Here is a 17,156-nt window from a genome sequence, read left to right as displayed (position 1 = left end):
TAACCCAATCATTTATTGCAATCTTGATCTCACAAATCTTTGGGAAAAAGATGTTGGCAGTTGGGTATTTGGAGCCAGAAATGATTTCTGTGATGTCATTAAATAATTTTAGCCTTCGACAAACATCCTTTGCAAATTCCCACTGCATATCAGTTGGCAAAGAAGTGTATTGAGCTTCACGTTGCTTTAACCTAAAAAACACATCCTTATAACATATGGCAATATCAAGCATCTTGTAAGTAGAATTCCATCTAGTTGGACAATCCAAACTTAACTTTTTAGTGAAAGAAATTCGCAATTGTCTAGCTGTTTCCTCAAATTTTTCCATTCTTTTAGGAGTTGCTGTCCAATATGCTACACTTTCTCGAATTTTTTCCACCCCTTCTTTTAGGACGGCTAACCCTTCTTTCACAATCAAATTAAGGATATGTGCTGAACAATGCATATGAAGCAAAGACCCTTTCTTAATGAGTGTGTCCAACTTCAACTTATCCTTAATTTTTTCAATCATGCTATCATTTGTGCTGCAGTTGTCTAAAGTGATAGTAGACAATTTTGTATCAATATTCCAATCGAACAAACAATCAACTAATACATTGCAAAGTCGATCAGCTGTGTGAGGTGCGGGAACATAAATGAACCTATAAATTAAGCAATATTTTGTAAGACATATAATCTTTCTAGAGGTGCATAAAAAAAATTACTGGAAAATTTATAAATTAAAAAAGGTGTACCTCAAAATTATATTTTGCAATGTCCAATTGTCATCAATATAGTGAGCTGTGATAGACATATACCTTTTCTTTTGATTGCTTGCAGTCCACATATCCGATGTAATTGCTATTCTTCCTTTATTTGTATCTATCAACTTCATAACAACTTGTTTTACATGTTCATAGATGTCGAGTATCTCTTTCTTTATCGTATTTCGTGAAGGAAGTTGAAATAATGGTTGAATTGTTGTCACGAATCTAATAAAACCAATATGGTCCACTATTGACAATGGATATTCATGCAATATAATCATTGTTGCAAGTTCCCTCTTGGCATTTTCTTCATTATAAGCTCCACAAGCCAATTCCTTTTTGCCACTTGAAATCTTAGAAAAAAGTGTTTTTTGTCCCCCTTTTCCTTTTGCTAAAGCCTTCTTTTGAATACATATGTTTGTATGATGGTGCAAGTGCTTTGTTCCATTCTTTGTTTCTCCACCAAGCAGTTTCTTGCAATAGTTACATTTAGCTTTGTATTTTCCATCAACTTTTATCTTTTCAAAGTGTTCCCACACAACACTTTTCAATTTCCCTTTCTCAGGCTCTACTTGTGTTGTTGAATGTATTTCATCATGAACTTCTGAAGGTGTTTGCGTAGATGGATTCAATGGAGATTGACTGTCATTATTGGAACTTTGAAAGGGAGTTGGTTGTTGTGAACACTGTGGTGGACTTGGTACCTGCAAATCTTGATCTCCTGTGCTCATTTTCTCTAGAAACTAACATACGTAACAAAAAAAAATCAAACAAAGTAAAAAGGTTAATTTCTTTTTTAACAAAATATAAAAGGAAAACCAATAATCAAGTTTAAAAATATTTCAAATATTTTTTATACTATTAAAAATTTATATTATACCACTTAAACGAAATAGCACAAATAACAAAATTAAATTAATAATAATTCAAATTTAAACATAGATTCTTCATCTTTTGATCTTGAATTAAATTAAGGATTTATGCAATTGAGCACTTAAAATTGAGAATTAAACATTATCATGAAACAAAAAATAAATAATAAATAAAATTATCATAAAGGAGTAAAGATAATTAAATGTGTGACCCAAATTTGAGAATATCCATTTGAACATAACATAACGAAAAAAAAATGTATAATTAAGATTATGATAAAAGGAAAAGTACCTTGAAGATCTGCTTAAACCTTAAAGAACAAGCCAAATAATTAAAAGAGAGTAAAAAAGTGTATAACCAAAGTAACAAAAAGAAGAGCTACAAAATAAGAGTCAAACATTTTCATGAAAATAAATAAATAAATAAAGATAATCAAATGTGTAACCTAAAAATTATTTCATAGAATGAAATTGAGGAACACCTATTTGAACATAACCATGTACAGAGAGTAAAAATTATGTAATAAGAAGAAGAAAAATTACCTTCAAAATTAAATCTTGAAAAACAAACCAGACAATTGAGAGAGTAAACAAAGTGTATAACAAAAAACAAAGAGAATGAGAAATATGTTATATATATATATATATATATTATATTATATTATATTATATTATATATTATATTACTATGTATATATATATTATATGTGTGGATATCTTATGTTTATATATATATATATATATATATATATATATAATTATTTATATATATTATATTATATTATATATTATATTATTATTACTATGTATATATATTATATGTGTGGATATCTTATGTTTATATATATATATATATATATATATATATATATATATATATATATATATATATATATATATATTTATAGATATATATTTATTTTAAGTATATATTATATTATATTATATAATAATATAAATATAATAATATATATTATATTATTATGTATATATATTATATGTATATGCGTAGATATTTTATGCTTTTATATATATATATATATATATATATATATATATATATATATATATATATATTTCTTTTAAATTTTTATAAATTTGTAATGTTATAAATTTGTTTATAAAAGATCTCACTAGTTAAATGATTAATTTGTTTTATACGTATATATTATATATATTATATTATATTATTATGTATATATATTATATTATATTATATTATATTATATTATATTATATTATATTATATTACATGTATATGTGTAAATATATATATATATATATATATATATATATATATATATATAAAAGTATATTTTATTTATATGTATATATACTATATTATATTATATTATATTTTATGTGTAAATATATTATTTATTTATATATATTTTTTAGATTATTTAATAAATTATAAATAGTTTAGTAATTTAAGCGGGGACGGGTATTTGGGCGGGTATATATATATCCCCATCCCATCCCCAGTTGAAAATTTCGGGTATTACCCATACCCATACCCATATCCAGTCAAAGCGGGGATTCCCCGTCAAAACGGATACGGGTTCGAATGATACCCACGGGCACGGATTTATTTGCCATCTCTACATCCATCGTTTTCAATATGATTTAGACCACCATATATGTGTCGCCTTTTGTTTAAGCCACATTCATTAACGTGTTATTTTATGTGAAATATATATAATCACAATATTACACAGTTTTTTGCTTTACGTAGAAAGAGCAAAAGAAGTACAGAAATTATATAATAAAAAATGAAAAGTATTGAATAAGTGTAAAAGTTGAAGTATAAAAGTACTAAATTGAAAGAAAATGGAATAAATTTTTAAAATTGTTCGGTTTATTTCTTCTTAATAAATTATAGGATTGAAAACACACTTCAAAGATAAATTTAGTTTTGAAAAATTCATCACCAAAACAAATTGTATGCTTTTCATTGTCATTCACCGTAAAAGAAAGACCTATAAATCATATGGATCCCAACGTATCTGATTTCAATTACTTTACACTTCCTTTTGTATTAATTAACCAAGTTTATATAAAACTATACCTTTCATTCAAATGAACATTGTTCTCTTTTTTCCTCGTACGTGTCTGAATATTTCCATATGTTGTTAGATCGAAACACGTGACACGTTCAATCCCATGCAAGGCTACGGAATATTCAATATTGACAAAAATTAGGCTTCCACTCCATGAGAATAAACTCTTGGTTAATTCCTTGACCAAAAGTAATTAAAAATATCTTACGGAAAAAACGAGAAGGGAAATGATAAATAACAGTAGCAAAATGAATTAAGCGAGATGAAGAATTAAAAGCCCTACAAGCATAAAGATAATATAGTACTTACTGCATTTTCTTTAACTGGAAAAAAAACTATCATATCTTCCTCGATGTTACAGCATAAATCCTAAAGCTTTCATGACGTGTCGCACACAAAGACACAAATATAATATATATAAACCAAAAGGTGACGCACCAAGGGCAGTCGAATTAGACTCTGAAGCTTCTCATTCACACTCTCATGTTATATAAGTCAATAAAAATCTGAACAAGACCACCCTGAGATAGATATAGCTAGAAAGAAACACTACACAACAAAATACGAGGAACCCTCCCATCATCAAAAGGCTTTATGTATATAATAATATAATAATAGTAATATAATATCTTATAAAATAAAATATACGTAGGGAAAGTGATGATGGTCATTGATTATAGGTAATTGGTCAAAAGAACCAAGCCAAGAGAGAGATTAGCCGTTGATCATATCCATGCATATATCATCATCATCATCATCACCTGAGTTGTGACTTGGGATTTGGCTTTTAGACCAAAGGGTTTGTGGTGGAAGATCCATAGCCGTTCATCATGCCGGTCCATGATCCTGGACCGTTGAGATACCCGAATGAGTCTTTGCCTGCATCAGAGCAACCCTGGTCTTGCCATTCGAGGGACAATAGCTGTTTAGGGTTTGGCTTCACATCAATTGAGGCATTATGGTCCTCAGTGGCATCATATGGCAGCATCAAGCGTTGGCAAGAGTCCATTAAGTAGTTATTAGCAGCACCATTGGTAGTGGTGTTGGCATCAAGGGACATAGACATGCCACCAAAAGCTGAGGGACAAAGAGCGTGAAAATTTGGTGGCAACCCATTTTGAGCATTACCATGCATATCTCCTAGCCCAGCACCACCCATAGCCATGTCAGTATTTCCAAAAAAATCAAAATTCCTAGAACTACTACTCCCAATTATGCCCTCCAACTTGCTCTCCATCATGAAGTCAATTGGCCTAGGGTTCTCGATCATGCCAATACCATACTTGCCCTCCATGAAGCTAGGGTTTCCTCCCAGTGCCCCTGCATTATGTGTCCCAAGCAGGTTGCTGAGGTGGGAAAATTGTACATCTGGAAAAGAGAGTTGAAGGTCTTTGGGGTTGTGATGGTAGGAGGAGGGTGGGGGCTGTGTTTGACTAATTTGATTGTTGACTAATTGGTGGTCGTTGGATTTTTTGGCAGAGACTTTCTTGTTCTTTCTGCACCCTCCACCAACAGGAATGTTCCTAAGAGTGCCTCCTTTGGTCCAGTACCTTCTGCAGGTCTTGCAGAAGTACCTTGGCTGAGAGAGACTGTAGTTGTTGTAGTAGCAGAACTTGGTGTGGGTTGAGTCACACCTGGGGCACTTTAGAGCTTGGTCATGTGGGGGTCTTAGCCTCCTCTCTATCATGGGCCTTGAGCATGTAAGCATGTCCCCAGAGGGTGAAGAGGAAGAATCCATTCCAGACTCCTCGTGAATTGTGCCCTGACATTTTTTCCAAACCAATAAACAATTTAATATTTAACTCAAACAAATTTAAATGTCTTTTTCTTTCCATTCTTTTTGTTCTCTTCCTATTAGTTTTCTTTTTCTTCGCTTTCTCTTCTTTTTTTCTCCTTTAATTCTTCAATTCGGTCCAACCCCCCTCTCACATTGCAAAACAAAAAGGTTGCAGGGTGCACCACATTGTTACACTCACTTGCAAACTAACGTTACTTCACTAAAACCCTTGAACAAACTGCTATTTTCAGCAGAGAGTCGATTAATGAGAGTGATAATTGAGAAGCATGATGAAGAATGAATGAAGGTTGCATTGATGATGTGTGTGTGTGTGTGTGTGTGTGTGTGTGTTGTAGTCATATATATACTATACCTGCAACCAATGATCTGATGAATCCATGCAGACGTGCAAAGAAGATAACCCCATTGAGTGAAGTGTGTGAGTGCTAGTTGCAGTTTGTGAAAGGCATTGCAGAAGATGAAGAAGGAGGAGAGAAGAAGAGGAATAATAATATGTGAAGAGGGAAATGAAGAGAGGGAATTGTAATGTGGCAAAGCATGTGTGTGGTTGCTACATGGGACGGGACAGTGAATAAGAAGGAAGAAAAAGTTGAGGGTAGTGAGTGAGAGGTGGCATGTTGTCGCAGAGCTACAGTGTGTAAAACCCGTCGGTGACAACAATGGTGGGCCTTGACCTGTCTCTCTAATGCCAATAGCTTATCTCAACTTGACTAAATCTTCAGTGACACAACGGAGGGTGGGATGTGTATGAGTTGGTGACGTGGAGAAAGGAGGAGCGTTGATGGGGTATGTAGAGAATGGGTACGTCACGCTAGTCGTGTCTGACGTGACAGAAGCTTGAGAATATTTGGGTCCCCGATAAAGAACGCATACCGAAAGAGCACTCTACGTTGCAAGCCCCACACACACAACACAAACACCATTTTGGACCCACTCCACCTCCTCCCACAAGCAAGGGATATATTCTCATCTCCCACACGCGCCATTGCTGTTAAGTGTTTCTTCTATCTCTCCCACCTCTCTCTCTTTCCCTTCACACCTCACTCCCATATAGAGGAAAACCTTGCAATTTATTTGATTATTATCAGAAAAGTTAGTTTAATTATATTGATTTTGACAATTGTAAGTCATTGGTGTCTTATGTTAGTGAATGTTAACTAACTTAATGTTGAATGTTACATCGTACCGGAAATTCAGACAAATAACGTCGTATTGATTTGAAAATTTAAATTATGTGACGTGTGTTAAGAAAGGCATTGCCTGTTTATATCTTTTGAAACACATGAAGCCTAATTTGACCGCCAGTGATGCTTTTTTGATATTTTATTCAAAATTTAAAAGCTTTAAATTGTAAAACATATTTTGGGGTGAGGTGGAGAATCCACCATAATCTTTGTCTTCCTCCTTTAGAAGGGAAAAGAAAATATGAAATGAAATGTATGTGTATGTATGTATGTATTGTTGTTTGAAAGTGGTATATGAGAGTGGTGAGTTGAAAGTTTGAACTGATATTCCTCAAGTAGGCGGGGTGGTAGGGAATAAACTGAAAAGCTTTGATCATAAGAGTGACACCCGAAAGAGGAGCGAGGATGCTATCTTTATCCACTATGTAGAAGATGAATAAGATGTAGGATATGGTTGGCGTGAGGAACACACCCCACTCCACAGCAACTAAAGTACATGCAGTGTCAGGTGAATAAAGTGTGTGTGTTCCCATGTTACTTGCCTTCACCTCAATTCCTCGTTAATTAATATTCATTCTTCTCTCTCTCTCTCTCTCTCTGCTCCATGCTTCCCTTTCTTTTCCCATTGGATGGTCGTTTTCTACCTGCTTTAATCTAAAGATCTGGATTATTATTGTTTCAATCATAACCATGTTATCATTGCTACTCACTGCTGCTATCTCTTCTTCTAGGTACTTGTTACTTGTTCTTACCTTCTGCCTGCTCTATCAGAGAATAGTGTAAAATCATCCACTCAATACCCGTTGGTTGGTAAAGGGTCACAACACCCGCAAAACAAAAACACTAACTCCAATCTATGTATACTGATGAGTAACATCATAGTTTAAATTCCGCTACATGGAATTTCGATCATAATCCTGCTGCTACATAGTTTTCCGTTCTCACAATTCATAATGTTAAGAAGTACTTCGTAACGTTAAGAATTGCGTTCTAAATTTAATTTAATTTTACAAAATCAATTTATGATTTGTATTAATTAATTAATTTATATAATATAAATTAATCTTATTTTTAACTAATATAAAATGTTAATGTGTTTTCTATATATACATATTGTATGTGAGACTGGACATTAATATATATTAAAAAATAAATTTTAAGTATAATTTAACCTTACAAAATCAATTTGTAAAGTGGTTTGTATCAATTTATATAATGTAAATTGACATTATTTCTTGTTGATATAGAACTTTAAAGCATCCCTTACGCACTGTGTGAAACTAAACATTAACGAGTAGTTCGATAGCATTTCGACAATGAGTGAAACAATAAATCCAATAAACAACAAACTTTGTTAGAATAAGTTCTACCTCATGATTCTCATATCATATTAAAAATTGGACCTTAAACTTAACTCAACTTTACTAAACTAAACTTATAAGATAATATTTAGACTTTCTTGTATAGTGTGAAGTGTGAAGTGATCTTATCTTTTTAGTTAATTTGGAACTTCAAACACATAACAATTGCTGTGTGAATCCAATATCACAAATACAGTTACAACAAAGCTTCAGAAAGATGTGGCCTAATGATGTGGGATTAGCCAATGAAAGACGCATATTTATGAACGGTCTCTTTGGACTAAATGAGAAATATATACTATTGTTAACTTGCAGCATGATGCATGGCATGTGCAGAAGCTAAAGACCTATGTCCGTATATGATTACAAAGACAATAATGGTGTAATAGTGTACCCTCTTGGCTTTTTGCCATGTATATATATATGCACATGCCGTGCATATGATTTATATGCCTTTGTGCATCAATAGGTATCTTGTAAATTAACAATAAGTATCACCTTTTGAGAGAAAAACCCCAAAACTGTGAACATACTTCGTTCTCAAGCTACGTGTTTTTACGTCCTACACCCGAGTTGCTTTCTCGATCTTCTTTTGTTCTTTCCTTCTTCTTTTTTTTTTTTCTTAAAGAAACCAAATGAAAGTTCAGAAAAGGCCAGGTAAAACCACACAAATTTAAAAGCTGTACATTTTCTCAAAAATATTTAAAGCGGGAAATTTTCTTTCCGATCTTTTAATTTTTTTAAGGAAAAAATTTAATTTTCCCCCTTCGAATTAGATACTTATCTCCTTCAAATATATATATATATATATATATATATATATATATATAATTTTCATGAGCTATGTATATATAATAATATATATACACACACGTCTATATGTGCATGATATAAATCTACATATGTAAGTGTCACTATAGATTGTTATTTTATGCATGGATCAAAAGCGTAAAATGCTGGTCATTCTTTTGCACAGAAAGCAAAATAACTGATGAAAAGCTACATTGTCCAATAGAAAATATTGATCAATATAAAATAATTATAAAACTTCCTACCACACCCCTATTATATTTGAGAAATGCTACTTATAGAATAATTTTTACAAATAAAAAGAAAAAAAGACAATAAAAGAGGGAGTTATTTAATTACTCTAACTAAAAATAGAATTAAAGAATGTCGCTAGTGCAATTAATTATTATACCAACAATAAAGTACATTATAGAAACAGATCAACAATTTCAAATGCCATTAACTTTATTTTTATTTGGGGTAAGTTAGACAAGTCTATAAAATAAATACGAATGTAGTAAATAATATGACGAAGAAAAAAAAGAAGACTTTTTTGGTTTCTTAGATATGCATTTCATTTCAAAATTAACCATGTTCAGTAGTGGAAGAGGTAAAGATAATATTTATTTGTATTAGTTATTTTTTATACTTGTTTTTTTATGGCAGATACAATTTTATATATGTTCAATATATTATATATTTACTTTTTGTTATTTTCATTATAAAACATTAAGAGAATATAATGGTGATAAACTCTCATAAAAAAGGCACATAATAACTAATCTCACTCTCCCATGTCATAATTCAAATTTTACCATCACCAACATATTTTTTTCTTTTTTAGTTAATTTCTTACATTATTTACCTTTATTTAATTTTAAGAAGATATCACCTTCATTAATTATAGAGTTTTTAGTATATATATACAATTTTATAACTATTTTTAGTATTTTTTAAAAAAAATTACATACAACATTTTGATGACTGCTTTTAATAAAAACTGTTGTTATTTTTATTTTGGTAACACTCCTTTTAGCACGTAAGAAGATGTGGACAACACACAATATTATATTTCTACGTACTAAAATATAAATAAACAGAATAATATATAGTAGCATTAAGGTTGTAAACCATATCCTCCCTCTGGCAAGAATACATATACATGTATGTGGTCCGCGTTATGATTTTGGTCAAAAATTGGAACGCTAATACCTCGTTATGAGTGCAGTCACTTTGGTTCTTTAGGTCCACCATGAGAGTTATTTTCTGTCCATCTCAAAGTTTTCCTTTCATATGTACAGCAATGATGCATGCAAGAAAACAAAATTAAAAGGCCCTAGGAAGACCAATATTATTCATTCCTTATTATAAAAAGTTTTGCATCATAGCACCACATATAATTCCGGATCCCGCTGCCAATAATTGCAATCAAATATATTACGGAGAAGTACATTAATTTGTTGGGTCCAGTGTGAGCTCTAAAGTAAAATACTCTACACAATTCAAAGCAAGATCTGTGTGTAGTCCAAATAATTGCCTGGTCCTGCTGTGCGCATGGGGAAGCAACAAAACAACTTACACTCGGATTCTTTGCATGTGCTTAGTCCCTCCCTTTCATTTTACTGTGCTTCAAATCTTTTAATACTTTTCTTCTTTATTTCTTTAACACAATCTTACAATTTTATTTTAATTTTAAACAAATACTTAGGCCAATCTAATTTTTTTCATTGTCAATCACAAACCAAATAGGTAGCAGCCAATATTATCTAACAAGGTTATAAATTAATTAGGTTGGAAATTAACTTAGTATCTTAATTATTTGTAAAGAAGATTTTGATATATTTTAGTATAAAAAATTTTAATAATTCATTTACTGTTTCGCAGTTAACTTGTTTATTGTTTTTCCTAATATGTGTGTTGAAAAACTTTAAAGGACAAATAAAATGAAACGGAGAGAATATTATTCTTTTTTTTTACACAACTAATTTAAATTTGAGATAAAGTTATCTATGTATATTAAGAAACGAATTTTAAGTCTAATTCAAATTTACAAAATTGACTTGTAAGATGAAGTTTACACTCACTAATATATTGTGCAGTTGGTCTTATTGAGATATATACATCTTGTGTATGAGACTATATATTAATGGATGGTTTGGTAGAGGTCTGATAGCTGTTAAAACTATAGACCTAACAAATTTCACTAGGGTATATAGGGGTACTTATGACTCTGATATTATATTAAGAAGTAAATTTTATGTTTAACTTAATCTTGCAAAAGTGATTTGTAAGGTGAGATTTACATCCACTTGTCTATTGTATTAATCTTAGTCCCTCTAAATATGTACAGTAGAGATCTTATTGACAAGTGGATATTGTTTGTTGGATTTTTTTTTTTTCTTCAACTCACTATTAAACCAACCACCCACATGTATACATAAGTTGGAGAATGTACATAATTTGATGTTGAAGATGGACCTTTTGAATATTATCCAAGTTTAATTTTCACGAATAATTCATAACCAAATTATAGTTACCTTATGCGGAAATTATAATCATGAAATATAGAAAAAATTGAAATCCAGAAAAGTTGATGAAATCCATGTGGTTATTGACTGGTGTATTTCTGTGTTGGAACTTGGCACCCACATAGGTTAACAACCATGTCAAACTAGGCACCCTACATAATGTGTAAAGAAAGAAATTTGAGTGCTTAGCCAATCTAAGGCACAAATATATAAAATGGTACTAACAAACGTATATACGCATGCGCGACACTGCCAACGGTGACTGCGGCGCGCAACGAAATGGGGAAAGAGATCTGAAACAAATTCCTGTCATTGGATTATTTTTGTATGATCAGAATCTACGGGGCGGTGTGGGGGTGGATAATATTTTTATCAAACCTCTGCAATGTATGTTTTTTTCATTTTGAATCTTGTGTTCGTCGTTGGTTGTCGTCCCTTGATTTGTTCTCTGCCTCGCAATAGCTACTGAGCAAGAATGATTAGTGTTTATGTTATTATTATTGAAGCCAAATGGAGTCCCTTTGAGGACCCACCTTTGCCTAAGGCACCCGACCACTTATATCCCTTTAAGATTTTCCCTCGAGGGCACCGTCGTTTTCTAGTTAGGTATTGGTCTTTGTCTTATTGGGTAGGGTTTTGTATAAAGACTGAATAATAAATTTATTGTATCTTAAATTTATTTTGATCTGTTTAGTTAAAAAAAGATTGGATGCATAGGATATATTTTATTTCAAATAAAAAAGTTATTAAGTTATTTTGATCTGTTTAGTTAAAAAAAATTAATGTAATTAATTCATTAACATTTTTTTATATTTATAGATGGATATATTCATTCATAAAATAAGGTTAAAATACTTCATTGGTCCACGTTTTTTTTCAAAAATCTCAATTAGGTCTTAAGATTTTTTTAAGTCTCAATTATGTCCATATTTTTTAAAATTCGTAACAATTAGGTCCATTCCGTTAGTATATGTTACGCATTTTCAAAAATGTGGACCTAATTGAGACTTAAAAAAATCTTAGGACCTAATTGAGATTTTTGAACAAAAACGTGGACTAATAGAGTACTTTAACCTAAAAATAATACATTTTGATGCAATTAAAAATATATTTTTAGTAAAACTGAAATTGAATTTTTTTAAAACATGTTTTTAAAAATGTAAACTTAAATAAAAAAAGTTTGTTAAGTTAATTTTAATTCGTAAGTATCGACAAGATATAAGATTTTACTATTCAAATAAACTTTTGTTATACCAAAAGCATAGCATATGGTGATGTCAAATTTGTGGCATCCCATTTAAATAGAATAAATTTACTAAATAAAACATCACATGAATATGATATAAAATAGAACATAAGACAAAGAGTCTAAGGGATTCACTGTTACAGTCATCCACAAATATACCATGTAAGAAAGCTAAAGGCACCAAACATTGCCATAAACAAAATTATCTAAAATAGATAGAATTAGAATTTTGCTCACACAGCAAATAATTTGAAATGTAATTGTGCAACAAAGGAGCTCATTAGTAAGCCCAAGACCAACTCGTGGACCACTAGACTACTGCATTCCCATCGTCTTGACGATCACTAGGGGTTTCCAAATCTGCTCACACCAATTAATTGATGATCATTGCAAAAGGAAAAACCACACAAGAAAACAGACACAAGCAAAAAGGTAAGCTAGAGTAAAAAAGAAATTTTGAACATGTTATAGCAAGCAGATAATTAAAACAGTAGGCATTCAATCATGTGATAGCAAACAAACAGGACTCTATGACTTAATTATCTGGATACATATAATGAGATACGATTCGCTGGATGCCTACACTTGTGGTGGCCTCTACTACTCTACACGCACAAGGTTAGCCTATGATCATCTAGGTCATTATCCTACCAAAGACTAGGGCCTCCTGCAACTCTCACCACTTGAATCATTCTGCTCTATGTGAGACTGACTGATTCTTTTGAGTTTCAGGATGCAACCTTACTTGAATTCTTATCTAATTATATACACTACAACACTATCATGAGGTCTCCCCAAGAGGCTCATGGAATTAAGTCTATCTCATACCAACCATGTTCCTCACACCAAATTCACATGATATCTCAAAACATTTCATTCTCATGTCCAAGACCAACCAACCAACCAATCCATTTATCATTTCACACCAAATACAGTAAAATTTTGGTGTTATTAAAGCATACCAAACATGCATGATCATATACTTCAAGTTTGAAAGGTAAATAAATAATCAAGGAACAATTTTAGCCAATATAATGTTTTCTGTGAAAGTCTCGCCTAAGCTAGAGGTCCTCGCTCAAGCGAAAGAGATTCTCTCGCTTCAGCGAGCCCATCTTGCCTAGGTGAGGGTTTGAACAATGAACACTGCAGGTTTTTATGGGTTCTCACTTAAGCGAGACCTTCTCGCCTGAGCGAGATGACTCGTCGCTCAAAATGTAAGCTCGTCACCTAAGCGAGAGTTCAAGTACAAACCAGGGGCGAACTTCTACTATTTTCGCCTAGGCGAGAGCCACTCGCTTAGGAGAAAACAACATGTTCCTCCCCTGCTCACGCATGCATTACCAGATATTAACACCAAACACAAGCCATATATTTTCACACATTCACCAACATCATTCAAGAATAAAAAATGTGAAACAGACAAAAAACTAGCATAATAACTTGAAAACGTGTGACACCCTAGCTTCCCTTACCTTTGGTAGATGCTATCACTTTTGACAAGATGAGCCCTAAGAGGAAAGGAGCACTGCTACTCCGAAACAATTTAAGATGCTTAAAAACAGGTACATAGTGACTAGAATAAGGCTCTAGAGACAACACAAGATAGAGCCAAAGCAACAGGAATGAAAAAGAGAAGAGGAGGTTCGAGCTCAACTTACACGGAGGAAGAGTTCGAGTAGCTTTAGGGAGGTTCTAATTGTGCCGTAGCAGAGCTTCTGTAAGATCCGAGAAATTTAAATAATTAAATAAATAATTATTTAATAAATATGGGTGGTAGAAGCCTTTATGGCATTTAATGTTAATTGTTGTGACGTGGAAGAGTACTAGCTTAAATGGTTGAGAGTACTTGGTTGTGTGAGAGGACTTGGATTCGAGCCCTATGTATGCCAATTATGTGTTATTTAATTTGTGCAATTATTTTAGTGATATATTTGAATGTGAGATGTGATAATGAAATCCTAAAATATTGGGGATTATCATAAAATATGAATTTGATTGATTTGGTTGTGCAATTGCCTTGTGATTGAGTGGTTGTGGGTTCAACCCTTGCTGAGAACAAATTAATCTCTTTATTATTGTTAAAGTACTTGTGGTCTGAAGGTGAAAGGATGGAGAAACCTTCGAGACATTGGGCTCCCAAGAGAAGGGAAAGAAAACAACCCATAATGAGCTATGAAAGGCAATTATAAATAATTAAAAAGCCTATTTCGTTTTTTTTTTTTGCCATTAACCATATTTAGGACCGTATAAAAAGGGCAAATAGAGTAATGAGGAGGGTTTTGAAGTCTGAAAACCTAGAGAGTGGTAAGGAGCACGGAAATTGAGTGAAAAGAGGATTACAGGAAATCCAAGAGAGTTGAGTTGGGAGAGCACCAAGGGAAACCAATTTCGGGCCAGAAGAACCACCCATATTCTTTTATTTGAAGCTGAGAAAAAAATTAATCTCTTTATTTTTGTTAAAGTACTTGTGGTCTGGATGTGAAAGGGTGGAGAAACCTTAGAGACATTGGGCAGCCAAGAGAAGGGAAAGAAAACAGCCCATAATGAGCTATGAAAGGCAATTATAAATAATTAAAAAGCCTATTTCGTTTTTTTTTTGCCATTAACCATATTTAGGACCATATAAAAAGGGAAAATAGAGTAATGAAGAGGGTTTTGAAGTCTGAAAACCTAGAGAGTGGTAAGGAGCACGAAAATTGAGTGAAAAGAGGGTTAGAGGAAATTCAAGAGAGTTGAGTTGGGAGAGCACCAAGGGAAACCAATTTGGGGCCAGAAGAACCATCCATCTTCTTTTATTTGAAGCTGAGAAAAAAACCAGGTTAGGGGAGCTCTTCTGTATAAATAATTATATGATTGTACTGATTTTGTTTACTGCAGTGTTATGCACGAATATATGTATCCTTGCCATTTAATTTTCATGCTCTATGTGATTGGGTTGAACCTTGACTGATGTATGTTGTATAAGCACTCTTTTATGAGAGTATATGAAAATAATGGGGTTTTTGATACTGTATGTGATTATGGTTTAATTGCATTATTTGGGGGGTCAAATTTTGGGGTCTAAAACAGGTTCGTAATACTGGAATGATGGAAGGGATTGGTTGTCAATTTTGGGATAAGGTTTTGGCATGGTTTGTGTGTTCGTGTGCGCATAACAGGGAACCAATATGTATTCTCGCTCAGGCGAGCCAGGCTCGCCCAGACGAAAGTTGTAGAGTCGTGATTCTGTTTCTGCTCGAGCTACTCGCATAGGCGGAGTGCCCAGGTTTTTGGGCGACCTGTTATCTCGCTCAAGCGAGTACCTCTCGCCTAAGCGAGAAATCGAGGGGTGTGATTGATGTTTGGGCGAGGAGATTGATGTTTGGGCGACAAGGCTTTTCGCCCAGGCGAGAGGTTCTCGCTTAAGCGAGACCTCGTGTTTAACTTTGTGTAAAGCTTAACTCGTCGCCTAGGCGAGAGTTTTTGGTGTTAGACGAAGGGTGATCTCGCCCAGGCGAGGAGAGACTCGCCTAAGTGACACTTTGCAGATAAACCAGGTTAGCACGCTCGCTCAAGCGAGAAAGCTTAGCCTGAGCGAGACAGGCCTAGTCGCTTAAGCTAAGGCTTCTAGCCTAAGCGAGTTTTTAGTGCAGTTTGTGTGTATTGTTTGTACGCATTGATGAGAACGTGGATCAAGAGATGCTAAGCCATGATCGGGTAGGTTCATGGATGGTGGTTGGCATGTGATTGTATGAGCGGGGAGGTTCATACATATTTACTCTCCTGTGGGGATACGAGCGAGGTAGGTTCGTATGATCCGTGCTCATAGTTGAGAGATGCTGCGTGTGGGGAGATACGTAGCTAGTGGATCACATGTGTTAGACTACGGGCGGGCATGTCCGTAGAGTAGGATTACGAGCGGGGAGGTTCGTAGAGGCATGACCACGAGCGGGCAGGTTCGTGTGAGCATCATAAATCCTGAGTCCATGGCTAACTTTGTTGTTATGTTGGAGGTTGAAAAGCCTTGGGAGTGTTGAGAATGTAACCAAGGTCTAATTATGATAATATAATTGGGTCTTTTATATTATTTAATTTATGTGATTTCTTATATTGTCGAGCTCACCCTTTTTGTTTGTGCTTGGCGATGATCGTGTAATTCTTTACACGGGAGCAGTTGATGATACATGTGATGCTACTAACACCCGAGACGGAGAGAGGGGCTAGCTGGGAATTAGAGCCAGGGATTTGCTATGTTTTCATGATTTATTTGGAACTTGTAATACCTTTTGGATTTAATTTCATTGAATGTTGTTGCATTGAATGTTAAATTTTGATTTTTCCCGCATCTGGGATTAATAAAATTGCGACATTTAAACTTCTTTTATATCTTTAAAAATTTAATTAAGTAATATCTATCAGGGATGTTACAACTTCTTCTCAAAAGATGGAGAAGGGAGGGGAACTATTTTTAGAGAAAAGAAACAAAATGAAAGGGTAAGTGACTGGAAGGGGTCTTGGGGTTACTAAGTGGGCTGACCTTGGACCCACTAAGAAGGCCAAGCCCTTAACTTATAAGACAAAAAGAAAGGGGTC

General features: G+C 33.3%; 1 protein-coding gene across 1 annotated transcript; it reads right to left on the bottom strand.

The window, feature by feature from the left end:
- Window positions 1-4,130: 4,130 nt before the first annotated feature.
- LOC114196321 (dof zinc finger protein DOF5.6-like) lies at window positions 4,131-6,014 on the bottom strand. The gene is made up of 2 exons (XM_028086928.2): window positions 5,829-6,014; window positions 4,131-5,440 (listed from the first exon to the last, which is right to left on the bottom strand). The coding sequence occupies exons 1-2, from the start codon at window positions 5,880-5,882 to the stop codon at window positions 4,466-4,468; spliced, it is 1,029 nt and encodes a 342-aa protein (XP_027942729.1). The 5' UTR covers window positions 5,883-6,014; the 3' UTR covers window positions 4,131-4,465.
- Between the last annotated feature and the right edge of the window lie 11,142 nt (window positions 6,015-17,156).

Source organism: Vigna unguiculata, chromosome 9 (assembly GCF_037176805.1).
Source record: "Vigna unguiculata cultivar grain cowpea cultivar isolate G323 ecotype 2 chromosome 9, ASM3717680v1, whole genome shotgun sequence".
NCBI lineage: Eukaryota > Viridiplantae > Streptophyta > Magnoliopsida > Fabales > Fabaceae > Vigna > Vigna unguiculata.
The sequence above is the reverse complement of the archived record's forward strand: the minus strand, read 5'-3'. Positions and strand labels throughout refer to the sequence as shown.

Coding starts and splice junctions, on each gene's coding strand:
- LOC114196321 (XM_028086928.2), bottom strand. CDS start 5,882: ATGGGGTTATCTTCTTTGCACGTCTGCATGGATTCATCAGATCATTGG. Junction 5,441..5,828: donor CATCAGATCATTGGTTGCAG/GTATAGTATATA, acceptor AAAAAATGTCAG/GGCACAATTCACGAGGAGTC.